This window comes from Sceloporus undulatus, chromosome 2 (assembly GCF_019175285.1).
Source record: "Sceloporus undulatus isolate JIND9_A2432 ecotype Alabama chromosome 2, SceUnd_v1.1, whole genome shotgun sequence".
Taxonomy (NCBI): domain Eukaryota; kingdom Metazoa; phylum Chordata; class Lepidosauria; order Squamata; family Phrynosomatidae; genus Sceloporus; species Sceloporus undulatus.
In genome coordinates, this window is record NC_056523.1 from 25,158,176 (window position 1) to 25,173,859 (window position 15,684).

Below are 15,684 nucleotides of genomic sequence, written 5' to 3' on the forward strand. Positions count from 1 at the left end.
AATAACGTTTTGAAAGTTGTTTCCCTGTATCATTATATATGGAGAAACCAACTGAAATGAGAGTTAACTTTTCATTTCAGTGGTACACCATCCTCCACCAAATCTCATAAGACCTAAAGGGGAGAAACACCTGCCATGAGGAGCAAGACACAGCTCTGTTCTCCTCCAGCCCCTTGGCCCTATGGACTGAAGTGGCTGCCTCACTCTCTACCCAATGGTAGGGTTGACCCAACCAGTTTGTGAACTGTAATAGTAGCTGACCAACAAAGGAAGGACTCAGAGGTTTGTCTGAGGATAGTCTTTGCATATTTTCAAGAAAGTCAGAAGGTAATTTCTACTACTTAACATTTACACAGGCAATCAGAAATCTGGTAGCTGACTGTAATGCTAAGATATTAACATTGAAATTGGAAAGTCTCTGGTTTGAATCACATTTGTGCTATGAACTCATTGAACAGCCTTTGGCAGGTCACTTTCTCATTCTGAGGGTCCCACTTTCACAAAACCATAAGGTCATTTTATAACCGAACGGGCGAAGTGGGGAAACAGGTAGCAACACCAATGATACCAAAGGAAGAAAGCAATCATTAACAAGAATAGCAAGGGTGGGACTGGAAAATGACAACTCTTTGACTATTGCCAAACCTCCTTTCTCATATCATACCCAGGCTTTAACTCAGACTGCCGGCGCACTGCAGAATATCGGATAGCAATGGTGCATGCCTTTAGCAGAGTCAGGACAACTTCAGATCGAAGCATGTACACACGAACCACGATCATAGTCAAGTAGTTAATCTTGTCAGACCCTTGTTTCTTATACTGACCATCTGGCAGAACCTGGAGATGATGACATTTTAAAAATAAAAAGAAGTAAGGAGCTATGGAGAGGCATTATGAGACTACAGAAAACATATGCAGTTTGTTCTTAGCTTGTCTGTTTCAGGGACTCTAAGGAAGTAAATGCAACATTTCTAATGAAGATAATGTCTGGGAACTAAATATGCGCAGAGGTTTTCTGCTTTGTGGGTAGGTAAGCTTAAATATGTGCATACTCCATCTCAACCACAGTCTATATCATTCATCCATCAATTAATCTTGACATCAGTCACTTATGTAGCTTTGCATCTAGATATTTATAAAAACATTTGTGAGTCTACACACATACCCTCCGCAGTACATAGTTTGCAGGGAAGCAACCTGCATGTATTATGTATTACATCATTTTGGGGTTTAATTGCAGGAATCACTTGCAGGAATATTTTTGAGTGGAAAAAATGGATCAGTCATACGAGTTGAAAGTATACATAATGAGTCTGTGCTCCAAAATGTCTTTAAAACAACAGCAATTCTTTGTGACTGTTATTTGCAGAGAATACTGTACTGTTCTTATTCTAAAGCTGACATACTGTTAAAAGCTAGGATTTGGATATACAGGATGTAGAATAAGAAAGATGGAGAAGAAATATATAAGAGTAATTTACAGGCAGTAATATTGTTTAGAAAAGCTAGTGTGATGTAGTGGTTTGAACGCAGGACTAGGACTCTGGAGATCAGGTTTGAATCCTGGCTCAGCCATGGAAAACCTGCTGTGTTACCGTAAGCAAGTCACACACTTTCAGTCCTGGAAAACCCCATGATAGATTCATCTTAGGATCACTATAAGTTGGAAATGACTTGAAGGCACACAACAACAGCAACAACAAAAAACCTGTTTAGAATCAGGAATGTCAATGTTGAATCAGAGGCCAGGGTTCCAGTTCAGAAGATGGAGTGTTTGAAGTTTCTGCCAGATTTCAAACATTCTTCCATAACTATAAGGACTAGTCCCTTTTTGGTTTTAAATAAGGGGGGTGGGCAGGAGTAAATGTAAACGGATTTTATCAAAATTCCTTAAAAGAACATGTATGAGAAAGAAAGCAAACTAGTGAAGATTCCCAAAATTCTACAAAAATTCCTTAACAGATTAAGAAATCACATGGATGTGAAAAACACTGTAGACCCTTGATGTTTTGCAAAACCCATTTACCCCAATCTGCTAAATGTACCTGAGAGAATCTGGCCAGCATGTTTTCTCTTGGAACCCGAACATTCTTCAACATAAGAAAGCCATTGTCAACATTCTCAAAGTTCATTTTGGGGCCAATATCCCCTACCGTTACTCCTGAGGAACAAAAGGAACAATGAAAAACAATTAAAAGGTTAGACACTTCCAAATGTCATGTTGCACTATATGTGTTGTATCCAAATTTGCAAAAGGAAAAATACTATGGTGTGTGAATGTTTTGATGGATTCAAGAAACACCAAGAACCTACGTAAGACCATTTCTGAACCTGAGACTGGACAGTTTGGGGATTCAACCAGACAACAAAGTTTCTAGAAGAATTCCATAAAAAGCAAGTAAAACAGAAGATGGGAGTATCAGGAGTGAACACAAAACAAACATCACCAAGTACTCTAATGGATGCATATATGCCCATAGGACACCATCCATGTCTCGATTCCAGATACCCTACAAAAATGATATATCTCATAGACTCTCCGAATCACAAGAAGCAAATGCCAAAAAAATTATAGAGGTAAAAAATGAGGCCTTATAAAAAAAACTGAATAGCAAACATTTTGCAACCTAAGGAGCTGTAGGGTGGACCTGTTTTAGTGGTTAATTTTGTGGAACAAAATAATTCTGCTACAGACCTGAGATTCTGTGCTCTGGAGGCGATAGGGACTAATGATGATGAGATCTTGGTAAAAAATGAATAGATTTTAAAAGTGTTGGCCCTCTCAGAGATCAAAAAAGAGTTAGAATTTCTCCCACTCTTTTCAATAAAAAGATCTAGAGTTCTTAGATATTCTCCTTTCTTCCCATCTAATTATATCCAGATATGAGTGCTCTTGAATTTTGTCAATATGTTCCAGCACCAGTAACAGATAACAACTCGAACAGAATAAAATCTATAACCTTTCATACATTTATTTTCAGTTGCCAATAAATTATCTGAGACTCCATCAGAAATTTTTGCAGACTCTTTTGATTTGAGAATATCCAGGCTATAATATAGTATACAATTATTTTAATGAGTCCATATTTCATCATCTTTATACACATGCATTTATGTGGTCTCTATGCTTTTGCATAGCCTCCTGGAGAAGGCCTGAAAATATTAACAGATCAAAACATGTCATGGTTCCTAATAATAAAAATGATCATCTTATAATATATTCAAATCTGGCTGCATAAGCACTGCAGAAATAGTACAGTTTAATTACCGTGGCTCAATGTTATGGAATCCTCTCTGACAGGAAAAAGGCAAATAGCTCACAAAACTACAAATCCCAGAATTCCATAGCATTGAGCCATGGCAATTAAAGCAGTGTCAAACTATGTTATTTCTGCAGTGCAGATGTAGCCTCTATCTCTTTAATGAATGCATAATGGATACAGCTAAACATTTCAATATAGTGCAGAACCATGTGCAGTCACAGAATGAAAAAATGGAAAATGGTGCTGTAGAGTACTACCCTCTCAAGACACCCTGGAGTTAGTCACCTGGTAATGGAGAATGATCTCGGAGGCTGCGGATCTGCATTAGGAAGGGATGCATGCCGTAACACTTTCCTTTCAGGTAGAGCTGGGCAAAAACCACAGCATGAGTCGCAGTTCGTCCTACTGCAAGGCAGAAGAGAGTGTAATAAGTTCCCAATCATGCTGGCACAGTACTAGTCTACAGGTTGGTATATTATGTGTAGGCATATGGTGTAGGAATTGTGTAGGCATATGGTCTCAGTGTTTCCTCCTCTTCCCAGTCCCTCCTCCCCTTTGCTATTCCAGAATCATTTTTAAAAACTTTATTTTATTTTATTGAGTTTTAAAAAACTACCTTAGCATAACTCTAGAATTGTGCTGAGAAGAACTAACACACACACACACAAAAAGGTATGGTGGATAAGGCATAGGTGGGGTTAAGGACAAGGGCAGAAGAGAGCATGATGGGCCAAGAACATCCCAGTTGTACTAATGAAGTGATGTGCAGTAGGGAGTGCTCCCAATCCAGTGTGTATTCCCTTCAATAGTATGATTGCAGCAAGAATGGGGGTTGCATTATAAAGTCCCACATCTCAGAGACTACGAAAACCCCCAAAGGAAAACATCAATGTCAAATCTGTCAACAATGTGGTCTGAAAATCCTACCTGCTCACCCTTGGACTCTTGCTACTTACAGTCTCCTGGCCACCACTTCATAGCAGAGAGGCTTGGTGTGTTGAGAATAAATTCCTGAGTAGCAACATCAAAAGTAGCTGTTGTCTCTAAACCCCGAAGATATGTTCCTTGACAACAAAATGATAGAGAGACATGGCAGATTCAGTAGCTGAAAGCAAAGAAATCTGCAGACAGACTCTCCTCAGGATTAGGTTTCTTTCTGCTCAATAAGCTCCACTCTCACATCAATCTCAATCAAAAGTACGTTTTACTAGTTTGGCCCCCCTGACTCTGAGGTCACTGCCAAGCTTCAATCAATTTTTTAAAACTCATTTTCCTTGGACCTTTACCACCAGCACTCCCTTCTTTTTCAAACAGAGGGCTGTGCTCCTGCATCATCAGACACAGCTATGGTGGGTGGAGGTTCGTTATTGTACCTACATCTCCTGGGTTGACCTGCTGAAACCCACCTTGGAAGCATGGCAGCTGCACCAACCAAAGAAGTTCTAGGGCACTGGAGAGTAGGGTGCTGAATGATGATGAATTTAGCCCCCTCCCATCAGCTAGGCACAGAGGGAAAATCACCAGCATCGGGCATTTGCAGTTGTTGCAACTGTGGCATAATTGTAAATGTGAACGATCATATTTACAATGACTGTACAATTTACAAAAGTCTGGCTTACAGCAATCATAAATACTGAACAGGATGCCAGCCAAGGTTTCCTTGAACCTCCATGTAAAAATCACACACTGATTGAATTTGCCTGAAAAAGATCTATTAGCAAGTTCTGTATTACATTACACTGTAGAAATAAAGCAGTTTGACATCACTTTAACTGCCATGGTACAATTCTATAGAATACTGGGATTTGTAGTTTTGCAAGGCACTAACACTCTTTGATAGAGAAGGCCCAAGACCTTGTAAAACGACAAATCTCAAGTTTCGACAGGATGGAGCTGCAAATTGCATTATTTCTACAGTACAGCTGCACTCCCCGTGAGCCAGCTGTCTCCTTAGAACATTACAAAAAACTTAGGTGTCACAAACCTCTCAGGGTTTTTTGCTCAACTTATGCTTGCGTATATACACATACACACTACTTTAAAATATTTCTAAAATGAAAAACAGGCCATTTGAAGCATCAGGGAAGAGGAAAGAGTACCGGATCAGTGAAGCAAATAGGGAAGTTGTGAATAGCCTTAAGAAAATCACTCCTTCTCTCTTGGCCTGAGGCTTGAATACAATTCTGACCATTTGTTCATTCTGTATTTCCCCCACTAATAAGTCAATTTTTGCATTGATCTTCATGTTTTGCATTGTAAAGTGCAATGCAAATTTTTTTGTAATGCTCTGAGGAGACAACTGGTTGACTAAGGGTACATCGTGGAAATAATACAGTATGACACCACTTTCTTGCCCAGCCACCAGCCCTAGCAGACCTCTGAAAGGGACTGCTGGGGTGCAGCAGCACCCCACCGTGGCAGAGGTGGCCTGGTTGGCAGAGGAGGTGGGTTTGGGGTGCATGTCAGGCAGCCTCGGTGTGACATGAGTTACCACACTGGGGTGACACCAACCCTGGAGATGCCAGAGATTGTAGCAGCACAAGGCAGTAACATGAGCCAAAGCTCAAAACATTTGATATTCCTCTGCCACCATTACTGAGGCCATACTTCATAAAACAGTGACTCCCAAACAATGGTCCTGCAGGTGTTTTGGATTTCAGCTCCCAGCATTCCTGACTTTTGGCCAGGATGGATGGGGAGTCGAAGTCCAAAACCCTGGAGGACCAATGTTTGGGAATCACTGCTACAAAATAATTATAAGTTACAGTTACATTACAAAAGGAATAAAATTATCACTCATAAAGTCCCAGTCCTGGGAAAAGAGTGGGAAATAAATAAATAAATAAACAAACAAACTTTAATGTAATACATTAACTTGAAGCAAATTACTTACAACTAATTACTTTGAGATCTGTATTTACACCCTCACACACACACAGAGTCAATGCTGTTGCAAAACAGCTCTGAAAACTGGAAAGAGGAGGGGAACTGCTGGTGTTGCCACAAGCTCTTGTCAATACTGCTTCATTTTCCTTGATTCAAATGGAATTGTGCTTAAAAGGTACAGAAGCAGATCTTCTGTCCCAGGATAGAAAAATGCAAATATGTTGATGGTAAGGACACTTTCACCCCACCTCTTAAAATGTAACACCTGTCTTAACTCACATTCATGGCTAAGTCAGAAATTTGAATCAAAATCTCCCTGATCTGCATCAATCATTCTGTCCACAACACTGGCTAGATAAACTGCACCTACACAACTCTTCCCAAACTTTAGAGCATTTAAGTCTCATGAATGTCATCAAATTCACTTATCTTAGTTTAGATGGCTCAGAGCTGGAAAAAAAAATGCTGTACTTTGTATGCCACTAAATGCAGCAGAGTCTTTTGTTACAATAACCTGACAGCAAAATGGAGACTGAGACAATTCTAATAATAATAATAATAATAATAATAATTTATTTATATCCCGCCCCTTTGAGGTCAACTGTGGCAGCTAACAGCAATAAAATACAATACATTGTACATCAAAATTCCCTCCCCCCCTTAAAAATTATTAAATCAATTATAATTAAAACCAACAAATTAAACAACATTAACACATACACATTATTACAAGACAAAAACAAATCAGAACAAAACAAAACAAAACAAATAAAACAGTAAACTACGGGAGCATTTCCAGGGAGAACCTTGGGGACTCTCATGAGAAGAGGGTTCCTGAGGCCAGGGTTATCTATCCCGGAAAGGCCTGCCGGAAGAGATCCGTCTTGACAGCCTTTTTAAAGCTGTCTAAAGATGTGAATTGACGGATCTCGTCCGGCAGGTCGTTCCATAATCTGGGGTGACAACAGAAAAAGCCCTCTGGGAGGTAGCTGAAAGCCTAGATCTTTGAGGCTGCAGCAAATTCCTCCCAGAGGACCAGAGGAATTTGCTGCACCCTTCTGCCCCACATATATCATCTTGGTGGAGTGGATTGTACTTCTTTGAGTGAATTCTCAGCACTAAAGTGTGCCTAGGATCATGGGTCTGTAGAACAACAACACAGTAGAAAACTTACCATGTCCCAGTTCAGTTTGGGCATAGGTTCCTGCGATGTAAAACTTTTCTGCTAAGGGGACCCACTTGGCAATCTGTTCATCTGTGCCCAAACCCATAATGCTTTTCAGAAAGACTCGGTGCACATTAAATGCCATATCAGAACTAAGAGCCCTGCAAAAGGAAATACAATGCTGTTACGTTCCAGATGTTGGCTGTCAAACAAATGGACAGAACCCCTCTCCACCAAAAAAGGCAAAAGGTGTTACAGGTATATAAATATATTCTATAAATATATTAGACATTGATAAATAAGACAGGGAGCTGTCTGTTGCCAGAGTCTGTACATATTGCAAGAAGGCATGCTCTAAGGTAGGGCAAGACAGCCTTGATCCCTGTCCAAGCCAAGCCTCAATTCAAAGTACAAACTAGAATTTCTGTTTAACCTCCTTTCCTGCTGACAAGGAAATGGTTTCATTGATGTGCTCAAGAGAGCAATCAGTGCTTAACTGTCTTTACCTCCAATGAATGGAAACTCTGCCAAACTGACTCAGACTGGTACAATACAGTGGACCCTTGTTATACGCTGGGGGTTTGGTTCCAAGATCCCCTGTGTATAACAAAATCCGTGGAAGCTCAAGTCCCATTAAATATAATGACATAGCAAAAATGTGTCCCTTATAAAAAATGGAAAATCAAGGTTTGATATTTGAAATTTATACTTTTTTTGAATATTTTCAAACTGTGGATGCTTGAATTTGTGTATAAAAAATCTATGTCTAAGAAGGGCTGACTGTACTGTGAGGTACTGTGCAGTTCCCAGAGCAGCTGGGCAAAATCTGGATTTCAAAGAGGATGAATCTCTATACTTAATGGGCTTTGTCTCATGTATGCAACTTCATTATTTTCAACCCCCAAATCCATCTAAGAGTCATTATCAGGGCCCAGAGGGGACATTGACATCTATCCTTTTCCAGGAGGCGCAAGCTTTGCACACATTACTTTAAGTATGTTTTTAGTTTTTGAACCCTCCATATGGAACCCTCCATATGGAACCCTCCATAGAACAACACTGAAGTCATGTTTTGCCTCACCCACTCACTTCAGGAGACAGCATCCGAGTTAGGAAAAGGTTAAATATAGGCATGGGGCAGAGCAAGACAGATACAAACACACACTCACACAGAGAAATCGAAACACACCTAGATGCTTCTTCATGTTAGTGTGAGAAAATATCTGCATGTGTTTTTTCTGTAGTCCCTTAAGCTTAGCTACACTGCTCTAGTTCCCTTAGATTGGTCAGGAGTAGGGTTTTAGTACCCATGCCATGTTCTCCTCTTTTACTTTGAGAAACAGCTTGCATTGAGTGAAGACTGTTCTGCTGGGTGCTATTGCTACCATTTTCTGCTGCAAAATCAGATTGTCATCAACCTGTCATCAAAATCAGTTTGTCATCAGACAAAAAGCCAGGATCCAATGACATATTTCTGCTGAAAACCTGCTGCTTCTGCCAGAATGTGTTATCTCCCCACTTTCCTGAACCCCCTTCCCCAATACACACAATAACTCTGTTCTGGGTGCCTTGGTGACTCTCTTGGTGCAGTTTTCTGGTGTCATAAGGGGCTGCCATGAGACATGGAGTGGAAGAAAGTCTTGATTCCACTGTCATCAGAAGTAGAATATGGAAGTGTATCTTTGGATCATAATCTGACCTCTCCAACAGGATTTCAGCACTGCAACTGACTTCAACCTACAGCTGTGACAGCCATCCACCACCCCTTTTAAAAATTGTTCTGACCTAAGTAATGTTAGTACACATTAGTTAGGTAATCAACAGAAGATGGATAACATTTTGAAATATGATTCATGGTACATATTATGACCATTATTTTTTCTAAATACTGTACGCACTGGACTATAAGACTATAATCTTTTACATATTTACTCAGAAGCAAGTCTTATGGAGTTCAAAGAGACTTGGTCCCAGACAAGTGCATACATGTACATATAGGATTAGTTCTCCTTTTAGCCTTGGCATGCTTCTTCTTTCCCTGTGGCTTAAACCCAAACACTTCTATCCCAGTATTGCCACAGTGAGGTAACACGGCCAAACTATCATAGGTGGTTTGTGGGGAAACCAAACATGTCTTCTTTTTCAGAAAATTTTCTGGTTCTGGACCTGGCACTTATATCCCATACCCTCTTGGAGGACAGACCTTCCACTTGGAGGATCTCCATTCTAGTAGGTCATTTCAATTTATGTAAAAATAATTTTGAAGGCAAACAGTAGAATTTGCTGTTACCCTTCCCCCAATTTTAGGCATTTTCAAGGCCAATACATACATTAGCATAAGATTTTACAATAAGAAATTTGTTACAGTAGTACCATAAGACATTTCTTTACTCTTGTTGGAACAGGATGCCATAGCATCCCCAACGGAAATGTTTCGCCACCTCTTGAACTCACCTAAAGCAGAACTCCTGATGAGGTCCACCTTCAACCCATCCCATTTCATTCATCTTTTTTGCAAGGTAAAATGACTTCCTGATAGCTCCTTCGTATCTTTCATTCTGGCTCTGGAAGTATTGATTTTCCCTGCTAAATTCTGGGTCACTCTGGAGCCAGGCATCTGTGGGCAATAAACAACAGCTATTTAAGCTCGCTACAGCACAAGAATCACCCATTGACATTCATGAAGCACAGAAAGAAGTACCCCTATTTGCAAGGTTGTTCACACAGTCTCTCCACTCCTTGACATTTTGTAATTGGCTGCAGGAATTTCTTTGTCCCTTCTACTCAGCGCCTGGAAATGTTACTCTTTCAGACCTTAGCACTGCTGGAGGATTAAAAGGTAACTTTTTGGATCTCTGATTCTACTTTTTAAGCCTGAAAGAGAGTTTTGGCATCCACCTAGCCACTGCTTTCACAATGCCAGCCACCCACACTGCCTATTTTTTTCCATGTTGATTTTTTAAATGAAACATGTTTAAATGTGGTAGCAAGGAAAGTGAGAAACTGTGTTCATAAGAAGAAAGGCAAACCATTAAACCTATTCACGTTTTGAACAATTATGCTTTATGTCTAGTGCAAGTGGGCCGGATCTTGAAAGCTAAGCAGGATCATCCTGCTTAGTACTTGGATGGGAGAACACCAATGAAAACTAGGTGCTATAGGCTCTATTTCAGAAGAAGGAACTGGTCAAAGCACCTCTGAATATTCCTTGCCTAAGAAAACCCTATGAAATTCATGGGGTTGCCATAAGTCAACAAATGAGCTGGAGGTGCATGCATGTACACACACACACACACACACAGATAGGACATTTGCCTGTACATGTCCTCTCCATTAGTCATGCTGTATGCATAGATAAACAGATATGTAGTTTTGCAAGTGGTGTGATGTGTAACTGCAGCATTATTGACAATAACTAAAGATTAAAAGTCATGCCAGGCTTCTGAATACAGACCATTGGTTTTAAAGGGGGGAAAAAACCCTTCTAGTACTCTGATGTTTGGTATATCTACTCATGAGTCTAAAGAAAAAGAAGGTCTTGGAGAGGAGAATTTCTTGTCAGAAGAGGCATTCCTGTGTCTTGCATAGTTTTTGTTCTTTGCAGTGCTGGCTGCAATTGGAAACACTTCCAGGCAGGCCTGGGAAGGACTAAAATATTGGGAGGCTGCTTCTAATCACTGCAGGTAACACTGAAAAGCTATACTGGGGTAGGAAATCTTGACCCTCAAGATGAACTACTACTCCCATGATGCTTCACCACTGGCCAGACTGGCTAGGGCTGATGGGAGCTGGAATCCAACAATACTTGGAGGGCTGCAGGCTCCTTAGCCCTGAGCCAGCTAGATCAGTGGCTTGACTGTAGGAGGCTGGGATGTTCATGCAGGTGTGTGATCCAGAGAAAGAATGCATCCACACTGTAGAAATAATGCAGTTATCATTACTTATCAAACAAGCATGCCATGCATTCCTTCAAAACACTTTACTTACCAACTGTCCTTCGGATCTGGGTTCTCTCAGCACCTCCATCTAGTATATTGGTAAGCCGTTCTACATTGAAGGAAGGATTTTTTCTTTCTATAGCAAGGTCAGGGTTCACACCTTGCCCAGTGAAATTTGGGGAAATTTTATGTAGATTCGGCTTTTCCATTTTAAATGATGACAGAGCACTGAAATGACAGCAGCAGTTATGGAAGGCTGTTACAGTGATGTCTAACAGCAACTCAAAGAGGACCGATTAATGAACTGTTTTCACTTTTAAAAAGTCTTTTTGACAGCAATGCACACCTTTAGAGTGAGCGCAGCATTGCAAAACCCAGACTTTGTACCGCCGTTACAGATTTCATAATTGCACAGCAAATTAAATATTACTTAGGTCCAAAACACACTGCAGAAATAAACTAGTTTGAGACTGCTTTAACTGTGTCCTAGCTCAGTGCTAGGGAATTCTGGGTTTATTGTGGCACCAGAGTTCTCTGACAGAGAAGGCTCAGTGTCTCACAAAACTCCCAGAATTACCTAGCATTCAGCCAGGATAGTTGAAGTGGTCTCAAACTGGATTATTTCTGCAGTGTGTTTTGGACCATAGAGAGAAAGCTCAGGACAAAAGCTTTTTAAAAGATGGTCCTGGGAAATAAGTACCATTGAATTCTGTGATGCTTACCTTTGAGTCAATGCACACAGGAGGGGGAGTTAAGTGTTGGAAAGTAATTCAAGGTACTATTTTGGGGGGAAATGTCAGAAAACTATTTGAAAAAAAGGAAATGACAGGAAGACCATAGAGCATTATTTAGAGAATTATTTTCATATCCCCCCTTATAACAGTGTAGAATGATGCAATGAACTGGTGAGAGATTTTATTTGTTGTTGTGCACCAGTCTGGATTCCTGAAAGAAAATTCAAATGTTTTGCCCCCAACGTGGAACTGAATTTTGTCCCGGATAAACAAACACAGTCAGAACAGGGAAGGAAAATGACAGCTGCAATATAATGTCCTCCTATACACATTTACTTGGAAATTACCTCCATTTTGCTTTATGGATTTACTTTGAGGCAAATCTCCGCTGAGCCATGAAACCCACTGGGTGACTCTGGGCAAGGCACACTCTCTCAGCCTCAGAGGATGGCAGTGGCAAACCTCCTCTAGACAAACCTTGCCAAGAAAATCACGTGATAGAGTAGTCTTAGGGTTGCCGTAAGTCGGACACCATTGGAAGGCACACAGCAACAACTAGAAAAGCGTGTGCAAGGCTTACAGTTGCCTTTACAATTTTTCTTTTTTTGAAAGGTATAGAAAAGGATAGACAGAAGTGATTCGGAAATAACTCTTCTGACAGTTTGTGCAGCGTTAAGTTAGCAAATAGTACTGCCTGGGAAGCCATCTGCGTTTTTTTAAACCACCTCACATAAATTCAATTCAGAACACGAAAGAAGAAGAGGACGCCCACATGGTAAGATCTTGCAAAATACCAGCAAGCGCCCTACCTTGGGGCATGTGTGTGTGTGTCTATAGTCTATGCCAACACAAGGGAAAACACTCCCCTCCTCAGTTTCTGACACTGTGGAAATCTCTTAGGAAAGAACCCAAGAGAAATCCTTTATGCTATTTTAGGTTGCATCCACACTGCAGAAATAATCCATTTCTACACTGCTTTAACTGTCATGGCTCAGTGTGATGGAATTCTGTGATTTTTATTTTTGTGAGACTTTTAACCTACTCTCTCAGAAAGCTTCAGTGCCACAATGAAGTGCAAATCCCAGAATTCCACAGCACTGAGCCACTGCAGTTAATGTGGTGTCAAACTGGACTATTTCTACAGTGCAGATGCAGTCCTAAAGGCCAAAAATCTAACCACAACACTACACCCTTCTGGCTCTTACGGTGCATCTACACTGTGGAAATAATGCAGTTTGATGCCACTTTAAGTGCTGTAGCTCCATCCTATGGATTCCAGGGATATGTAATTTTTGCAAGGCCCTTTAGCCTTCTCTGCCAAAGCCTGCTGGTGCCTCAGCAAACTACAAATCCCATGATTCTGTAGAGCCACAGCGTTAAAGTGGGGTCAAACTGCATTATTTCAACACAGAAGATGCACTCAGTTAAATAAAAGCCAGATTCAGAGGGCAAGTCTCCCCAAAACATAATTCCACTTGTGTCGATCCTTAGTTACAAAATGTGTTAAAAAGTACACTGTACTGGGGATATTGTACATATTGTGTCTTGATGTTTATGTGTAATTTTAGCAGAAGGAGGGAGGGTTAAGGGAATTAGGGAAATTTTATTACTATCTGCATATCTGTTTTATTGGACTGTTGTTACTCGCCTAGATCCCGGAAGGGAGAGGCGGGATATAAATAAATAAAGATATTATTATTATTATTATTATTGTTGTTGTTGTTGTTGTTGTGTGCCGCAAGTCATTTCCGATTCAGGGCAAAGATTTGTTCAGAGAGGGTTTGCCTTTGTCTTTCTTGGAGGCTGAGAGAGTGTGACTTGCCCAAGGTCTCCCAGTGGGTTTTTATGCTCAAGTGGAGGATCACACCCTCAACACACAGCTACTGTACTCAGAAAAAGTCCCACTGAATGCAGTGGGACTTCGATTCCATCCGTACCGCAGAAATAATCCAGTATGAGACCGCTTTAGCTACCTTGGCTCAGTGCAAGGGAATCCTAGGATCTGTAGTTTTGTGTGACAATTAGCTTTCGCTGTCAGAGAGCTCTGGTGCCACAATAAACTACGATTCTCTAGCACTGAGCCAGGGCAGTTAAAGTGGTCTCAAACTGGATTATTCCTGCAGTGTGTTTTGGACTGGGGTTTTTGTGGCAGAGGGGGTTTGCCAATGCCTTTCCCCTGAGGCTGAGAGAGTGTGACTCGACCAAGGACACCTGGTGGGTCTTTTATGCTCATGTCAGGGATCCCACCCAACACACACATCACCACCACCACCACCACCACCATATTTATTTGTATCCTGCTCTTTCCCCAGATCTGGGATTCAGAGCGGCTTCACAATATTAAAAGAACAGTATGTTTTCATTGTGTTTTCATTTCTTTTAATACTGTGAAGCTGGTCTGAGCCCCAATTCTAAGAAAAGAAATATAATAACAATAATAATAATAATATAAAAGTAAAAATAATAAAAGTAACAACAACAACAACAACAACAACATAATAATAATAATAATAATACTCAGAAAGAAGTCCCAGTGGGACTTTTGCTACATCCACACTGCAGAAATAATCCAGTTTGACACTACTTTAACTGTCAGGGCTCAATGCTATGGATGGGGAGTTTGAACCAGGGCAGCTAAAGCGGTGTTAAAGTGGATTACAGGGGATTGTAATAATAATAATAATAATAATAATAATAATAATAATAATAATATATTTCTTACACACCTCTCTACATGGATCAAGGTAAATGTTGTTAGCTGCCTTGAGTCCCTACACTGGGAGGAAGGCAGGCTATAAGTAAACAACAACAACAACAACAACTTGCAGTGATTCCCAACCAGTTTTTGGTAACACGTTCACAATATAGTTTTTTATAAGTTATCTTTGGGAAAATATCATTTTTTATGAGATTGCTGTGTTTTCCTTTTGCTGGACCTTGTTGAAATGACAATCAACAACAACAAACAACAACAACCAAAGCCTGGATTATTTCTGCAGTGCAGGGGCACCCTTTAACCCCCTTGCTAGGGAGGAAGACCCGGGTTGGCAGCCAGGTTCAGACGTGGCCCCCACCTGCTTCAAGGTGACTTACCCAGAGTCCACAGGGACCTTCCACTCTGGAGGGCTGGCTAGTGCCTAAGAAGCTTCAGGACAGGAGGGAGGGAGGGCTGGCTTTTCCCTTCAGAGGAGGGCCAGGGCTGGCTCTTCCTCCAACTGGAGGCAGGCTGGAAACAGGCGGGGCTCCCTTCTCTAGTCCAAAGGCCCTCCTCTTGCTTTCCTCTGGCCAGCCTCTCCCTCCTCTGCCAAGATTAGTTCCTTCTTCTGACACAAAAGAGTACCTTGCTACAGTTCCATGCCACACAGTTCCCTTGTAAAACTACCAATCCCAAGCTTCCATAGGATGGACCTATTGCACTTAAAGTGGTAACAAAGGCTCAAATCTGATTATTTCTGAAGTGTAGATGCTTCCCAAATATTCCCTGCCTAAGAAAACATATGAAATTCATGGGGTCACCATAACTTAGCAGGTGCCTTGAAGGCACATGCACACACACACTGGTTATGTTAGCTGGAGGATTCTGAATTCAAAAAAGTAACTTGCTGGCAGGGGAGTTCTGGAAGTTGTGCAGGGAATGGAGTCAGGACAGTTTGTGACAAAAAAATTGCAAAATAAAGTTGCTCAATGTAAACACAGAG

At 40.9% G+C, this 15,684-nt stretch overlaps 1 protein-coding gene across 1 annotated transcript in view; it reads right to left on the reverse strand.

Annotated features, from left to right (window-relative positions):
* Window positions 1–15,195, reverse strand: part of LOC121920729 (peroxisomal acyl-coenzyme A oxidase 2-like) — a 30,377-nt gene extending 15,182 nt beyond the window's left edge. Inside the window, exons 1-8 of the mRNA XM_042447889.1 lie at window positions 15,080–15,195; window positions 11,302–11,480; window positions 9,769–9,931; window positions 7,324–7,475; window positions 4,220–4,327; window positions 3,549–3,668; window positions 2,046–2,161; window positions 665–837 (exon numbers count right to left, since the gene is read on the reverse strand). Coding sequence (XP_042303823.1) covers window positions 665–837; window positions 2,046–2,161; window positions 3,549–3,668; window positions 4,220–4,327; window positions 7,324–7,475; window positions 9,769–9,931; window positions 11,302–11,461 — 992 coding nt within the window. The 5' untranslated portion in view covers window positions 11,462–11,480; window positions 15,080–15,195. The remainder of the gene's footprint in view (window positions 1–664; window positions 838–2,045; window positions 2,162–3,548; window positions 3,669–4,219; window positions 4,328–7,323; window positions 7,476–9,768; window positions 9,932–11,301; window positions 11,481–15,079) is intronic.
* Between the last annotated feature and the right edge of the window lie 489 nt (window positions 15,196–15,684).